The sequence below is a fragment of the Ovis aries genome, chromosome X (genome assembly GCF_016772045.2).
Source record: "Ovis aries strain OAR_USU_Benz2616 breed Rambouillet chromosome X, ARS-UI_Ramb_v3.0, whole genome shotgun sequence".
NCBI classification, from domain to species: domain Eukaryota; kingdom Metazoa; phylum Chordata; class Mammalia; order Artiodactyla; family Bovidae; genus Ovis; species Ovis aries.
In genome coordinates this window covers 100618621-100635103 of record NC_056080.1, presented here as the reverse complement: position 1 = coordinate 100635103, position 16483 = coordinate 100618621, and the positions used below count along the sequence as shown (strand labels likewise).

At 38.1% G+C, this 16483-nt stretch overlaps 1 protein-coding gene across 3 annotated transcripts in view; it reads left to right on the top strand.

Moving 5' to 3' along the window:
* Positions 1–2017: 2017 nt before the first annotated feature.
* PHF6 (PHD finger protein 6) overlaps positions 2018–16483 on the top strand; it is a 47656-nt gene continuing 33190 nt past the window's right edge. For all 3 annotated transcript variants that reach the window (XM_027962857.2, XM_027962855.2, XM_042242496.1), the window contains exons 1-3: positions 2018–2144; positions 6063–6246; positions 6488–6589. In XM_027962857.2, the coding sequence (XP_027818658.1) occupies positions 6109–6246; positions 6488–6589 (240 nt within the window). In that variant the 5' untranslated portion in view covers positions 2018–2144; positions 6063–6108. The remainder of the gene's footprint in view (positions 2145–6062; positions 6247–6487; positions 6590–16483) is intronic.

Here is a 16483-nt window from a genome sequence, read left to right as displayed (position 1 = left end):
CTTATTCACAGTTGTGTTGTGCCTTAGCATAGTACTTTGTACATAATAGAGGATGTCTGTACCAGGCACACACCTAATATAGCATATTTCACATCATAATATTTTTGTTTGCTTGTCTGTCTCCCTTTTTAGACCATGAGTTCAAGGTCAGGGATTGAGTTGATCTATGTCTCTTCTTGTGTTTGGAACTTAGTAGCTGTGCAGATGTTTACTCAATCAAATTGTGTTAGAAGGAATGCATGGATGAGAGAATTAATAAAAGAGAGCAAAATATAGGGATTTGTGAGGAAATCTAAAATGATGACATACTGCACAGGCACTACATTTTGTCACTTACACAATCATCAGTCTCATCCTCACATCAGTAAGTGTGTGAAGTTGGTGGAAAATGATGCTAGGGCTTGGGGTGGGGGAGAACCTGTTTTCAAACACACTGTAAATATTTGGAATACACATTCTGGATCTTATGAAAATCTAGTCTCTCCCTTTCAAGGGTACAGGGCCTGGATGAAAGGGCAAAGGGTCCTGCTTGGTCTACCCTTATTGGGTACATGTTCAGAAAGTAAAGAATCCGTCTGCAACACAGGAAACACGGGTTCAATTCCTGGGTCAGGAAGATCCTCTGGAGAAGAAAATGGCAACCCAGTCCTGTTTTTGCCTGTAAAATCCCACGGACAGAGGAGCCTGACAGGCGTAAGTCCATGCAATCCCAAAGAGTCGGACAGAACTGGGCGACTAACACTTTCAAACGGGATACAGTGTTATATCAAACGCGGTTCCTGTTTTCTTGAGGATTACAATCTAATGTTGCCATTGAGGTCGGATTAAAAAAATGGTGAAACAGCATTGAAATGGTAGCGGATCAAAACAATGGAAATCCACTGCTCTCCTCTTTATTTTTTAGACGGGAAAAATAGCTACTTGAAGGACATCTTTAAATCGGTTTATTAGGGCTTTTTGTTGTTCTTTTAAACCACTAGTTAGCAGTCTGTGAGCCCAGGAGAAAAATAACAAAAGCTGACCCTTATGGCGTACTATGTGCGCAAGCATCATTCTATGTGATTTACAAATATCAATCCATTTCTCTTAACAACCCTATGAGATGGACACCGCTGTGATCTCCATTTTCGATATCTCGAAACTGAGGGACACAGGTAACACAACGTGCTCAAGGTCATTGAACTAGAAGTGGGGGGAGCTGAGATTCAAACTCACGCAGTCTGGCGTCATACATTAAAGAGGAAACTGCTCAGTTTAGGTGTTGGGTTTACCTGTGCGAATTATGAAGAAAATCACTTATCTTTTCTGATTGTGAAAATCTCATAACTTATACAGGGCCTGGTATACGTCAGGAACGCTAATACACGGTTTACTGGCATTATCTCATTTCTACCTCACAATAAACCCGTGAACTACTATTTTTATCCCCATTTTAAAGATACACACAAATTTAAGGCACAGAGGTGAAACATGATTCGCCCACAGACTGAAATCCAGGCAGACTGACTCCACTACCAGCTTCTCAGTTTTTCCTGGCAGTAAAACGAGAGAATGGAGGACCTGAAAGAGATGCCACGAGAGTACAATGAAATAATGGATGTGAAAAGGCCTCAGTGAACAAGTGCAAGGGATAAGGCCTACCCACTTGAATCACTGTTGAAAACTGGTTACCCAGGGCCCCTGGTCAACGGTTTCTAGTCCCAGCCCAGTCCCTTCTCCGCCCAACCCACAACGCTATCTTGGAATCTCTTTCTCCATCTCCTAGGATTCTGCCCCCAAACACTTGGCTAAGCGGTGGACCGGAGAATAGAAGGTACGCGCGCGAGCAGGAGGTGGGGCCTGCTGCCCGGATCCATCCTGGGGGTGGCTTCTACACATGCGTCCTGGCTGGGCGGCTTCAGCTGTCCCCTCTGCGGCCAATCAGGGCCCGCGGCGCGCTCGAGACGTATTAACGCTCAGTGTGTCGTTGCGTGCGAGGGGGGCGACGTAAGGGCGCTCCGCGAGCCCGTCTCTCCTCGAATGAAAGGAAACAACCTCCGGCGACAGAGCCCCGCTCCCAGGCGCTGCCGGAGAACCGAGATCGACTTCTTTCTCTTTCCCCTTATTGGCGCTTCTCCCCTTCCCTTCGCCTCCGGGCCCCGCCGGTGAGTCCCCACGGTACCCTGGGGCCCCCCATTCTCTGCCCAGCGGGGAAAGACAAGGAGGATGGCGGTGGCCAGGCCGCCGCCCCTGCCCGTTGTTAAGGGGGACTCTTGGTGGTCTCGCTTTATTGTCAGGGACCCCAGAAGCGCCACTTATTGAAGGCGCTTGGCAAAGAGGCTGCTGAGAAAAGTGCTTCGGAGGAGCGGAGGGAGACGTTAGGCTTAAGCCTAGACTTCGGGGGAGGGGGCGCGACATTTAAGGAGGACAAAATACAGGGAATTTTTAGTCTTTCCCATCGCTTAGGACATATTTTGGGAGGAGGGGGACTCGCAGTTTGGGAAGAGTGAGAGGAAAAATTGTTAGGATGACAAGAAGGTTAGCCTTTCGGAATGAGGAAAAACTCCGGGGTGGGGGAATTGGGGGTGAAACTGAGATACGAAACGAAGACTATTAGAGGGCGAACTCCTGAGGGGAGGAGGGTTCAAGAAAGTGGTAGGGAGATCTTTTCCTGGATCCAGGAGGATTGGAAAAGGACAATTAGGGGACCCTGACTTCACGACCGAAAGGAACCTGCTAAAGTGTTTAAGTGGGAGATAGTTTTGCGAGTTTATCTAGCGCTTGATTAGAGGGAGATCTTGGAGTCTAGTTTGTATTGAGGAATAAATAACGGAGAGGAATCCGGTACGTTCTGTGTACCATCCTTTATTATATGGACGAGCAGCTCGGCATTCTTTTGAAATTTCTTCGTTTCGATATTCTGCGTGGAAGTTGAAAAATCCTTTATTTTTGAAATGCCTTTTCTTTTCATCGGCTTACTACGTAATATCAGGTCTTCTTCATACAGTTCAAATTCTTTCTCTACCCTTGGGTTTGAAACAACTGGAAAATTCCTTCAGTTTCCTTTTGAATAACCGCAAAAACAGTGCGAAGCATGTAACAATATCGTGCAACCAAATTCAGGTGCCCTTCCGGTTCGTCTCTTACTCGTTAATTTCTCTCCAGTGTAACTGATAGAAATACTGCTTCTTGGATCATGTTTATATATATTTTGATCTGTATATTTCAACTTGCTTGCGTGTGGAATTGTTTGATCTTCCGGAACTGCAGTTTTTGTTTTGTTTTTCTATGAAAATGGTCTTTCAGATACCAGACATTGAATGAGCTCTCGAGTTGGTTCTTGAAGGCTCTCCTTGATGTTTCAGGTTATTGCCACCTTGGTGTTTTACAGCATCTTGGAAAATCAGAAATGCACTGATTGCTTCAGCCTAACTAAACAGGCTTTTCTATTTTTTCAGACGATGTTTCTCAGGCTGGTATCTTTGCCTATTTATTTCTGCTTTATAACAGGATTCATAATGCTGTATTTCTTTTAAGGAAAAGGTTTCATTGTTGGGCGAAAGCATCAAAGTTTGATCTCTGCATGCCTGAAAAAACCTTTTAGACTAGAACTAAAATGCCATGTATTGTATGGATCATTATGAACTTAATATTGGTCCTTGGAATGCCCTTTTTCTTCTTAAGTAGAAACCACAAATGTGGCAGCATTAGATAAAAATCTATATTTTTATTATAAAGACATTTTTTGCTAGGAGTCATTGTTTCCATGATGTTCTCCACTTCATGTTTTACAAGGAGGTTGTAAAAAAAATCAGTAAGATATGCACAGATGCATTATTTGAATTTTAGTGGAAAAATCCATTTAGTCATTGCACGTTGGGGAAAGTTTTTAATTGGTTTGGTGCACTTTTGTGTGCGTTTCTGTTCACTTAACAGATTATATTTAAACTGATTATAGAAAAGATACACTAGAATATTTTTGAATGCAAAATAAAGTGTACCTTTTTTTCTCTTTTAGATTTTAGGGTCTTTGATATCTAGTAAAGTAGATATCAAAATTAGGATGAGACATTTATCTGTTTATAAACAGAAAGAGGTAGAATTCAATATGGGTGGAATTTTGGGGACACCATTTTCAGAATTAATTTTAAGAATAAAGAGTAATTTTCTAATCTAGGAATTTATCTTAAGCTGATTTTATAGCTTATGCTGGGGTGTACAGAAATTACACATTAAGATGTCTGTATAGATTGGATTCGTAGTGGTGCCATCCTTTCAACTAGCCAAGGATGACCGGAAAAAATGCTGAATACATTACAGTGCTTTCAGAGTGTTTACTGTTCATTGCACAGTAGTAAAGAAAGCTAATTTAGAACTCCAAGTAGCAAATTCTGGTGCTATTTATGAATTTTGGTGTTTTGCATAATTAATTCTAAAGATGTTGGCAGCTATATTCTTGATAAAGCAACTGAACACATATTTGCCTGAGCAAATGCAAACACACTTCCCCTTTTGTTTCTTTTGTTTCTCTGTTATGTTCTTTTTTTTTTCTTTAATCCTAAAAGTATTTGCTGCCTGTTTTCAATCAGTTTCACAGTTTATAGCCAGTGCTGTGAATACAGTACTGTTGTAAAGTATCCGATGCCATTTGAAAGAGGGAGGTATTTAAAATTGTTGATAGCATTAAGAGTTTGTTAAACCCATCAATGCGAGACTGTCAGGGCCTGTGAAGTTTTGTTACACCGAAAAACCTAGATATAAATTGATGAGAAGACCTGTTTCTTTGTGACTTTATGTTCACTTTTCAGTATTTGTGTTTTTATATTGTGAAGCACTGCCTGGTTTGCAGCTACCACCTTGCTGGCATCCAGCTGCTACTGCTCTTGGTGAACAAGCGCTCCTCAGAAAGCCAGTGTGTAGTGTTAGTGAGTCCATGTTTTCAGCATTTTATGAAAAGGTTCAAATATATGAAAGAATGGAAAGAATTTAGGAAGTTTTAAGATAAAAAATTGAGATTTTATTGATTGAAATGTGTTATGGTAACCTAGGTCCTGAACTACTTAGTTCTTTTGATTTGGGAAAACGGCACAATTCAAATAACTGATTTTACATTTGTTTTTGTTCTTCTGAAGAATCCATGTTGAGACTGATGATCTAAATCTGAAACCTTTCATGTTAGAACTTTTCTTCCCTTTTTTTGTTTGACTATACTACCTATAATTATAATTTTGACTAAATTGAAGGCTCATTTAGAAAAATTTCCCATCCTTTATACAGTATTACTAATTTTAGTATGAAAGTTACTGCATATAGAACACCACTGTCAGTTTGTAACTTTAATAAGCAGACTTTTGGAGTAAATCTCAGAGTCAGATAACATAGTTGTTTTTATAAATGATTGGTTCTTAAAGTCTGTTTTTTTAATAGACTGCTGTAAAACTTAAGTTTTCCTTTACTTGCAAAAGGAATACAGTAGCAAAAACTAGTAAAGATGTATAAATGATTTTTTTAAACTTGAAAAGAACTCAAATTTTAAAAATAAGTGTTCCAAAGTCATGGTTATATAAAATTTATTTCTCATTTGTTGGATTATCAATATGTGAACTTTACAGAATTGTGCAATTAAAGAGTTCTGTTCACTCTGGACATTGTGTAGTTCTCAGTGGTTTTTGCTCTGCTCTTAGATATATAATTCTTTGTCTCCTTGAAGGGGCACCTTGGTATACATGAAAAATGTTTTTCATTAATTATGTCAGCAGATGACTATTTTAGCAGATGACTATTTTAATTTCACACATTGTTCATGTTTTATTTATCCATGCAGAAGTAGTTCTAATTATTTCACATGTCTCTTAATTTGAGAGCAGTTTGATTTTTCCCAGTTACTTCATTAATTTATCTTTATGCATAGATAGTACACTTTGTAAAATTACAGAGGTTTCAGTGTTCATTTGTCTGTACTAAGTAGCTATTTTTAATTATACATATTAAAACCTAGGTCAAATATTAAGCAATTTACATGAATGTATAAATTGATTTTTAAAACAAATTAACCATTTTGTTGCCCTTCTTATCCTCTGTAGCTTTTCTTGAGGCATAAAGTGGCATTCTAAACGCAATTTAAAAATCATGTCAAGCTCTGTTGAACAGAAAAAAGGGCCTACAAGACAGCGCAAGTGTGGCTTTTGTAAGTCAAATAGAGACAAGGAATGTGGACAGTTACTAATATCTGAAAACCAGAAGGTGGCAGCACATCATAAGTGTATGGTAAGTATGCGCGCAGCAGCCGAGAGACCCGAAGCGGAGAATCTTAACCATGAATAGTCCTGAATACTAAACAAAACAACACCAAAACCAGTTAAACGGCTAAGAACTGCTTCCTCGCTAATGTTGTGTCATTTTTGCTTTACTATTTCCTTTGAAATTTAGCATCTTATTCACTATAAATTACGTTTCACTGTAATTTCTTTTTATATGAACCTTAATTTCTTTTAAATGTAATTTATAGCTCTTCTCATCCGCTTTGGTATCATCACACTCTGATAACGAAAGTCTTGGTGGATTTTCTATTGAAGATGTCCAAAAGGAAATTAAAAGAGGCACGAAGCTGGTAAGTTGCTATTTCTGCCTCTTGAGAATGAAACTTATTTTAAGCTCATTAAGGAGGAAATTGCTTATTTTAAAGTGTATTGCCTTATTAACTGAGTGTAATTTTTTAAACATTGCAGTCTTATTTTTTCCCCCAAATCAGCAAATTGCAAGGCTAGTTTTGTCTGCCAGTGAACAAAAAAGGAGTAAATCAATATGTATATTTATCTTTTTTTTTTCCCCCCAAAAAAAGTATTAAAATCTTCTTGGGGGCTGTGTTGACTTAGAAACAAGCAGTTTGCTTAATTTGAATTTTTTATGTTAAAGTCATCATTCAAGTTTTTTTTAATTAAAATTCTGAAATGTTTTTACTTTCCAAGATAAAGTAATTGTTATCATTACAAATGAAGATGACAGAACTGTTTCAACAAGAAAATGTTAGCAGTGCCTGAACACCGTATTTACTGTGATTCAGTTATACAACACAGTATTTATGACTTTGGATAACTTTCGGTGAATTTTACAGTTTTTCCGAAACTTCACCAGTGTAATGTTCCTGCAGTTGTCTTCACTACCAAGTAACCAGTTTGGCAAGATACTGTATTGTTCTGGTGGAAAAGTAGTATTGTCTCAGGTGGTATTTGATGCATTATAGTTTACATTGAAACAATTTCTTCTTATTTGGTTATTTTTCTCTTCTAAGCTCTTTATTGAATCTGTAAATGTACCTTCAATAGCTTCACTATCAAGTGTTTCATTATTTTATAGATGGGTTTGGCAGGACATGTAGACACTGAGTAATCTCATACTTCATAAAGAATCTTGATGGGAAGGAGGGCTATCATTTTGATATTGGGAATAATCTATTTTGAAAAGTAGTCAGTTTTCTATAGTTTAAAAATAAAAGCAGTATGAAGAAGTTCAAAGAGAACATTTGAGATTTGTTCTTAGGATAAATAGTCTTAAACTCTAGAGTCACTATAGGCAGAAATGGGAATTTAGAGGTCAGACATTTTTGTTGTTGTTGTTGCAATGAGACCTTAACCATGACAATGTTTATCTTTCCCATCCCCAAAACTGCAGATAACAATAGAATGCCCCATTTAAAAAAATGTGATCTTTTTATCATTTGATGGTTTTAGATTTCATCATGTTACTGTGCTTGCTGAGTTTTGAGAACCAGAGCAGTATGTTTTTATTTCCTAGTCCTTAAAAACCAATTTGGATATGAAGAAAGAGTACTATTTATTTGAAACTAGTTGTACTGTAACCCTTATCACCCATTGTTTTTTCCTTGGCATGATGAATATTCATAGAAAATGTGTCTACACCCTGACTTGTTAGCATTGTTGTTATTCTGTGTGGCTGCTCTAGTCAGAACAGGAGCAGTTTGGTCCCTGATGTTACTGTGTTACTAACAAATGCGATGCCTATTTTTATAAGAAGCAGTAACATACATCTATCAGTATTGCTAAATTCAGTGGAGATTTAATTTATTTAAATTAGATCAAATTTCCCCTTTGTGCGGAAAGCATCAGAACTTTGTACAAATTTCACTATTATAAATTGTCTTGATTAATTTTTAATGGCAAGATGTAGGGAGTTAATTTTTTTGCCCTAGTGAGTTATGCATAACTAAGCTTATTCCTTGATCTAGGGAGTAGAACAGAACTGGAGGTTAAGACCACAAGCTATAGTAGCAGACGGAGATTTGAATCCTAGCTCTCACTGACTAGCTGGGTGACCCTGCACAAGTTCTTTACTCCTCTGTGCCGTATTTTCTTCACCTGCCTAAAGGAGATAACGATAGTCCCTGCTTCCCAGGGATATTGTGAGAATTAAAAAGAAACTGTAGAGGACCTAGCATGGTGCCTGGCACATAGTTAAGACTTGAAAAATGGCAGCCCTGTTGTAGTTATTGTTCATAAGTAATAATAAGACCCTGCTGTAGGGTTGTTGTAGGCTAATGAAAAGCCTACTGGGTTGAGAATTCATGAGGCCTGTTTTGTTAATAGCTGCCACTGATACATTATGTAACTTTAGATAAGTCATTATCTTATTTTATTTTTACCAGCAGTATAAATGGATAATGCTGTATCACTGCTTGCTATACAGTGATGTTGCATAACTAAAACGTGCTATAAAAGATGTAAAGAGTTTAACCTTAGGGAAGGATTTTTTTTTCTTTTCTTTTTTGACATTCCCCAACCAGGGATTGAACCCACTCCCTTGGCAGTGATATAGTGGAGTCTTAGCCACTGGACTGCCAGGGACGTTCCTTAGGAAAGGTGTTTTGCAGCCAAAATTTTGGGGCTGTGAGCATCCAACCTTGAGTAATAGTGGCAGAAGGAGAGAATTTTTGAGCCAGGTGTATAATTTTGCTCCCTTTCCTTCTCTTAAAATGTCAAAATTTAAATAATTTACATAGGGCCTAGGACTAGAGTAGCATTTATATGTTAAATTTTGAAATAATTTTTAAGTCTCCTTTTTACCCTTAGTTTTGGCTCTTCCATTATATCATTTTTACAGGAAATATTGTCAGGTAACCAGAATTTTTGGTTTTCTTCTTTACTTTTCCCTGTGTAATCTAAGCAATTAAAAGGGCATAAATCAGAAAGCAAGAGAAAAAGTGAAGCGTTTCATTTAAGTAGGTAAACTGTATGAAAACTAGATAATCAGCTTCCCTAATTGACTTTTTGGGCTTCCCTGGTGGCTCAGATGGTAAAGAATCCACCTGCCATATGGCAGAATCCCCTGGAGGAAGGCATGGCAACCCACTCCAGTATTCTTGATTGGAGAATTCCTATGGACAGAGGAGTCTGGTGGACTACAGTCCATGGGATCACGAAGAGTTGGACACAACTGAGCAACTAAGCACAATTCACTTTTTAAGGCATTTTGTCTTGTGAATCTGTTTGCCCTGGCTCTTGTTCATCTAGATTTCTAGGTGAGAAGTGGGTCAATATCCATTGAAAATAATGAGAAGCAAGAGTGCTGGTCCATAGGTGCTTTTAAGGCAGGTTCTAGTCTGTATCTTGTGCTTGCCCCAAAGGAAACCATAAAGAGAAGAGGCTGGGGTATAAGGTGTAAATATATAGGTGGCCAGGCGCATCAGAGTCTTGAGAGGATGGGAAGCCACAAAAAAGAAGGGGGTACAGGTGGCTAGTTTCTGTGTTCTTGCTGCCATAGTCCACTTTCCAAGATGATCACGTCAGCTACAAGAATTGGAGAGAAAAGCCATTCTGCATGAACATGTTTATCATTTTTACATCAAGACATTTGCCAGCATATAAGGTTTTTATAATTTGAAAGTCTTTTTGCAATTAAGACAATTTTTTCTTTTCCAGAATGGTTTCTAGTTCCTGTTGAATCCATACGTGGAGATACAACATCTGTACCATTTACTCTTATTCTCCAGCTATCTAGCCAAGAAATGCAAATTTCCAAGTAAAATTATGAGTTATTGTTGCTGTTTTTGTTTTGTTTAAGGAGACACTTGGGAGAAATATTGAAGAACATACTCTTGATGAATGGAGCTAGGCGGTGAGATCATTAAGAGTATCTATGCGGGAATTCCCTGGCAGCCCAGTGATCAGAACTCACTTTCACTGCTGGGCCCAGATTCAAGCCCTGGTCAGGGAACTAAAATCCTCCCCCCACCCCCCATCAAAAAAAAGATATCTACATCAAATAATGAACTGTCTTAATTGGTACTTGTGTCAAATATATCAAGAACTCTTAAGACCGAAAGGGGTTAAGAAGCCATTTAGTTCACTTTCCTTCCCCTTAGGCAAGATTACCTACAAGCCATATAACAAATTTTTTGGGGGTCTATCTTATGTTTAAGTATATTAAGAAATTGTGATTCTACCCAAGCAAGCTGAAACAGGACCAATATTATATAACACTCTTCACAATTGAGAAATTCGTCCTTCTATATAAATCAACTATCTCATTTAATTTAGAGTCATTTATTCTAGGTCTGTCTCTTTCCATTAAGGGAAGTATTTTTTTTCTTGTGTTAAGAATGAAAAGTCCTTCATATACTTGATGACTATCCTCAGATCATTCCTAAACTTTCTCCTTTTTAAACTAAATTTTTCTCACGTCTTGAGAAATCCTCTGAACATTTTTCCTGTTTTCTTCTTCAGTAGCAGAGATAGCTAACATTTATTGAACATTTAGTATGTACTAGGGACTGGGCTAAGTACTTTAAATACATGATCCTTTTTAATCCTCACAGTCATATTGTGAGATAGGAAGGTATTTATTTTCACTTTACAGATTAGGAAGCTGAGGCTCAGAGAAGTAACCTGACTATGATCATATAGCTGGTAAGTGCCAGAGCTAGAATTTGAATCCAGGGCCAGTTAACTCCAAAGCCAGAAATCTTAATCACTAGGCTATGCTAGACTGTGTTTAAGCTCCCTAACCCAAAATCACATTTTAAAATTAAAACTTAATAGTTTTCTAATAAAGATGGAAATAATACTGAATTTAGGACATTATCAGGCTGCTATTAATATAGTCTGTTAATAGCATTGTTAGTTTTTAGAACAAAAATCCTACCTACATACTATCTAAGAATATTCTGAGTCTCTGTTACTTGCAAGATATTTTTAGTAGCCTCTGAAAATAAAAAGACCAATTCTACATATTGACTTTGTTATTTACTCTCTACCAGTTGAGTGCTTGGCACCCCAGCGAAACAGGATATCTGGTTTTGAGAGATCATAATCTAGATATGATCTGCATATATGAATCTGCAGTATGACAATTTATAGATACATCTTTTTATTTTGTGTGGGAGGAGTCATGCCAATTTAAGTAGCTAAGACTATATCCCAGAGATGGTAAGATTTAAAAGGGAAAAAACGTATGAGTCCATGAAATAGGTTAACTGTATGAGAATGGGCCACTGAGACTGGCAGTAATAGATTAGAATTGAGAAAGGTGGGATGATTACAGGGTCTTTAAACGTTAGACAGGAATTTCAACTCAGGTAAGAAGGGAAGGGAAGGGAAGGGCAAAGCAGGAGTTTTCAGGAGATAAGTGATACACATTGTGGAAAATGAAATACAATAATGGCAGCATACTTGTCTGCTGTACCTAGATGTCCTGCAGGCATCTTAAACTCAACCTGTCTGTTCCACTGTTCGTCTCCTTGCCCTGAAACCCGATTCTCTTTCTGAATCCTTTACCTTCGTCTTCCATATCACTCACATCGATTCTATTTCTGGGATGTCTCAGCCTTCTTTCTTATTGCGACCCTATATCCAGTCTTTCTCTTTCCATCCTTCCAGCATACTGCTGGTAATTACTTGATCTCTACCTTTATAACCTAATATCACTCACTCCCTGACTCCAAACCTTTACTGATTCCTTTCTGCCTATAGAATATCTACCCTTCAGAAGGCATAACTTAACCCACCATTTTCATTGTTTATCTCATCCTCTATCTCATTCTAGCTGTTTCCTGAATATCCTCCACTTGTCCCCCACTGCTGTGCATGTACTGACATTATTCATCTCCTAGCTGCCTCTCAGAACTCCAGTTTTTGAGTCCAACTCAACCTTCGTCTTTGACATAGGGTTTAACACCCTGTATTGTATTTGTTACAGGTGTGCAAGCCTTTCTTCTCCACTGTGTTATGAGCTCTGGGAGAGCAGAGACTATTCTTTTTGTCCAGCATAGGATTAAGTGGGGGTGGGGGCGGGGAAATGCATGGAAAACACTTAGCACGGTGCTTGACATCTCATTTGTGCTCAATTGTACTCTATTAAGTGGGCACTCCTTAATTGTTGGCTGAATTTGAAGGAGGGAAGGGCTTCAATGGGACAATAATGTGAAGCTTTAATAATGGGCTAGGTGTAAATTGACCATGGAGATAAGAGTATAGGCATAAAATTCCTCTGTTTTGGTTAATCAGTGTTTGAGTGTTGTTTGCAATTCTAGCAGTTTAAAGAGGAATGAGAGAAATCTAGAAAGAAAGATCAGGTTGCTTATTTGTTCAGGATGGTGAAGAGCTGTGTATGCCTCAAACAAGGACGTTTCCATGTTTCTTCAACCTTCATTCTCCCAGTAGGGTGTTAAATTTTTGTTTTCCTTAGGCATTGTATTCATCAAGGCCTCTATCCAGAGTCCAGAAATCATCTGTCTGTCAATTTATCAGATACTTAATTGAGCACCTACTTTGTACCAAGCACAATGTTAGACACTTTGTATGCGATCATGAATAAATGTACTTTAGCCTTAGAATGTAAAGAATGCCACAGGGGATCTGGGAGAGCGGACCATAATTAATTCTACCTGAGAAATCAGAAGACTTCAGAGAGAGTGACGTTTGAAGTGTGTTCCACTGGGAAAGTGATACTGTAGAACTCAAAGAGGGATGAGTTTCAAGGAGGAGGAAGTACTTTTAACAAGTATAGAGTAGTAAATGCCAGTGCTATTTTCTAAATTTATTTTTTAATTGAAAGAAAATTGCTTTACAATGTTGTGGTTTCTGCCATACAACAATGCAAATCTGCCATAATTATACATATATAACCTCCAGTGCTATTTAGAGTATGTGGCTTATTTGGCATTCAGTAAGGGTAAAATGAAGCACCCAAAGTGTATAGAATGTTACCACTGCTTACTACATACAAAGAAGCACAGAATGCTCATGGACTTAATGGTGCTACTAAATCCTTAGATCAGGGATACTTAACCAGCAATCAGAAAGAAGGGTGGGTGGGTTGAAAAAGGTTCCCAAATGATTTTTGATGAGCACTCAGGTATGGATCATTGCCTTAGGATGGGTTGGCGCACTTTGTATAAAGGATTAGATACTTAATATTTAAGGTTTTGCTAGCCATATTGTTTAGTTGCAGTTATAGACAGTACCCAAAGGAGTGAGTGTGACTGTGTTCCAGTAAAACTTTCTTTGTGAAGACAGGTGGTGGGCCAAATTGGGCTTGCCTTAGAGTATTTTGGGGGGTAAACAGGTAAATTTTTTTCCAGAAAATTTCCCTGGCTTCATTGTCATCTGTGTAACTAAGTGTACATGCAGCATGAAGGTATTCATATAACTGTAAATTGTTTTCAAAGCTCAGATTATGGCATGCAGATGAAATGTGTACAGATATTTTACCTGTCATTTATAAAAAGAAAAATAACTTTGTTTTACTTTGGAGGTGACTAAAGAGAATAAATGTGAGGCCAAAGAGAAACTTCAAGTCTAATGATGGAGAGAATCAGGTCTTTGGCTATTACTGAATAAATTAATCTTTTAAAAATTCAAATTTTTTTCTCCTTTGCTTTCATTTACTACTTCTTTGCAGTTGAGAATACTGTAAATTTATGTCATTATGGAATTACTTGTGGTAATGGAAGATAACCCAACCAATAATATAAAATAATCTATGTCTGATTTGGAAGGGATGTCTTGGTACTTATTTGAGCATGGATTTTTGGTGTTCACAGATTAAGTATAGCAAGCAGTATATACCCTCAGCCTGTAAGACCTACATCTTAGAAGAGCTTAAACATAAAGATCTGAGCTCCGAAAAACTCTGAATCTGAATCTTTCAGATAAGTAAAACAAATTTCAAAAGCTCCAATAAGAGAATTTCTATTCCTCATAATGTTGCAGGAAGGGGGACCCCTTCCAGGGCCCGAAACTGGGCTCTTCTCGGAAATGAATTGTCCGAGGAGACACATGTGCTGACAGAGTAAGAGATTTTATTGGGAAAGGGCACCCGGGTGGAGAGCAGTCGGGTAAAGGAACCCAGGAGAACTGCTCTGCTCTGTGGCTCGCAGTCTCGCAGTCTCGGGTTTTATGGTGATGGGATTAGTTTCCGGGTGGTCTTTGGTCAGTCGTTCTAATTCGCAGTCTTTCCTTGGTGGCACACGCGTTGCTCAGCCAAGATAGATGCTAGCTAGAGGGATTCTGGGAAGTGGATGGACACGTGGTGTCTCCTTTTGACTTTTCCCAAACTCTTCCTGTTGGTGGTGGCTTATTAGTTCCGTGTTCCTTATCAGGATCTCCTGTCATAAAACAACTCATGCAAATGGTTACTATGGTGCCTGGCCAGGGTGGGCGGTTTCAATCAGTGTGCTTCCCCTAATAATAGTGATTCATAAAGTTGGATGGAGTTGGAGTATGTGATATTGAGAGCAAGGTCAGGAGACGAGGTTAAGTAAGAGCTTGATAGGCTTACTTATTATTAGTTCCTTGCCCTCTGATTTCTAAAAGACTTCTGAAATTATTTATTCAGTAACTGCTTAGATTTAGTCTGTCACTCTAATAAAGTACTTTTCAGTGGCCCTGTTTTTTAGAAGCACTTGGAGAATTTAAGGTCCTAATCTATCAAGTCATTTTTTAAATGACTTAGACAACTTTAAGAGTTCAGTTTTGCTTTCTAGCTTTCCATTTAGACCTAATTATGTTATTACTAATAACTAGTAGTATTGTTTTCTGTTATTTAAGAAAATACAAAGTGACAAACACCAGTGTAAGGTAAACTGCTCTCACTTCATTTTTTCTCTCATCTCTCCTGTGAAAATATCTTAGGTACTCTAGTCCCAACTCCAAGTGCTTTTGGTCCTTTTTTTCCTTACAGACTTTTCTTTTGGAAATCTCTTGCATTCTCTGCACATTTGTAGCAGTTTTCTTGGAACAAGTGTCTTGAGAGTAGTAAGTACTTGGCTGTGAGAATTTATACCTATACACTTGTGGTCAGCTACTGACGTACATAGTAGATACACAGCAATTGAGCTGGGCAAACTAAGTCGTAGAACTTTTCTTCAAGAGCCGTTTCTTTCTACCTGTCCTAGAAGTTGGTATCTCATTTATTTTGCCTTGTCTCTGTCTGTGGTCTTAATTGAGTTTTTCCCTGAGTTTCCCCCATAGCTGCCAACAAAGCAGTATTTGTCCTTTTATTACTTAAGACTTCTTCCTTCTGTAGAGTGAATTTCAGGCTCCCGCAGGACTTTAGCTAAGTCATAGATAGTCCTTTCCGTTCTGTTCATCTACTCTCATGCTTGACTTCGTTCCTCTTGTTTGTGGATTAGCTCCTTGAGACTTTGCTTGTATGGCCCAACTTAATATAGTATAGCTTCCCAGAGAGTAGAACCCAGGTTACCAGGGGCTGGAGGAGTCAGGGAAATGGGAGATGTTTGTCAAAAGTTTCAAAGTTGCACTTACGTAGGATGAATAAGTCTAGAGATCTGTTGTACAACATGATGACCATAGTTAATGATACTCGGTGGTATCCTGGAAATTTGCTGACAGTAGACTTCTGGGGCTTATACCAATGCACCAAAAAATGGCAACTATATTGGAGAGATGGGTATGTTAATTAGCTCAATTATAGTAATTATTTCACTCTGTATACATTAAAACATGCTATATATCCTAAATATATGTAATTTTTATTAAAAAATTATAAAAAGATAGCATGTTATGCAAACATCTGTTGAGTCTTGTTTTCTAATCTCCCTATTTTGGTAGACAGATTGTTGAATTTGTTAGGTCTACTAGATAGCAAACTGAATAGAGGGATAAAAGTAAAAGAAAAATCATTAACGACAAAGAAATTTTCACCTCTATTTAAAGAACTTGAAATCAGGGTTAGGCAGGATAAGCTGAGAATTGACATTATGCCTATCCTGAAGACAGGAAGTTGGCCTTCAACAGAATATTTGATAGGTGTATTTGATATGTGGGAAAAGACCTTTTTTCAAGGAGGAAGTAGTCCACCATTGTCCTTGAAAAATGTGTTCCCATCAGGTTAACTTTCATTTCTCCACATTTGAGAGAACTCTGACTGCAGTGCAAGCATGATGTTAAATGGCAGGTTAACACTTTTCTGATGAGGGCCCAATAAAGCCTATAACTGATTGAAGGGCAAATAAATGTTTTGTTTAAAG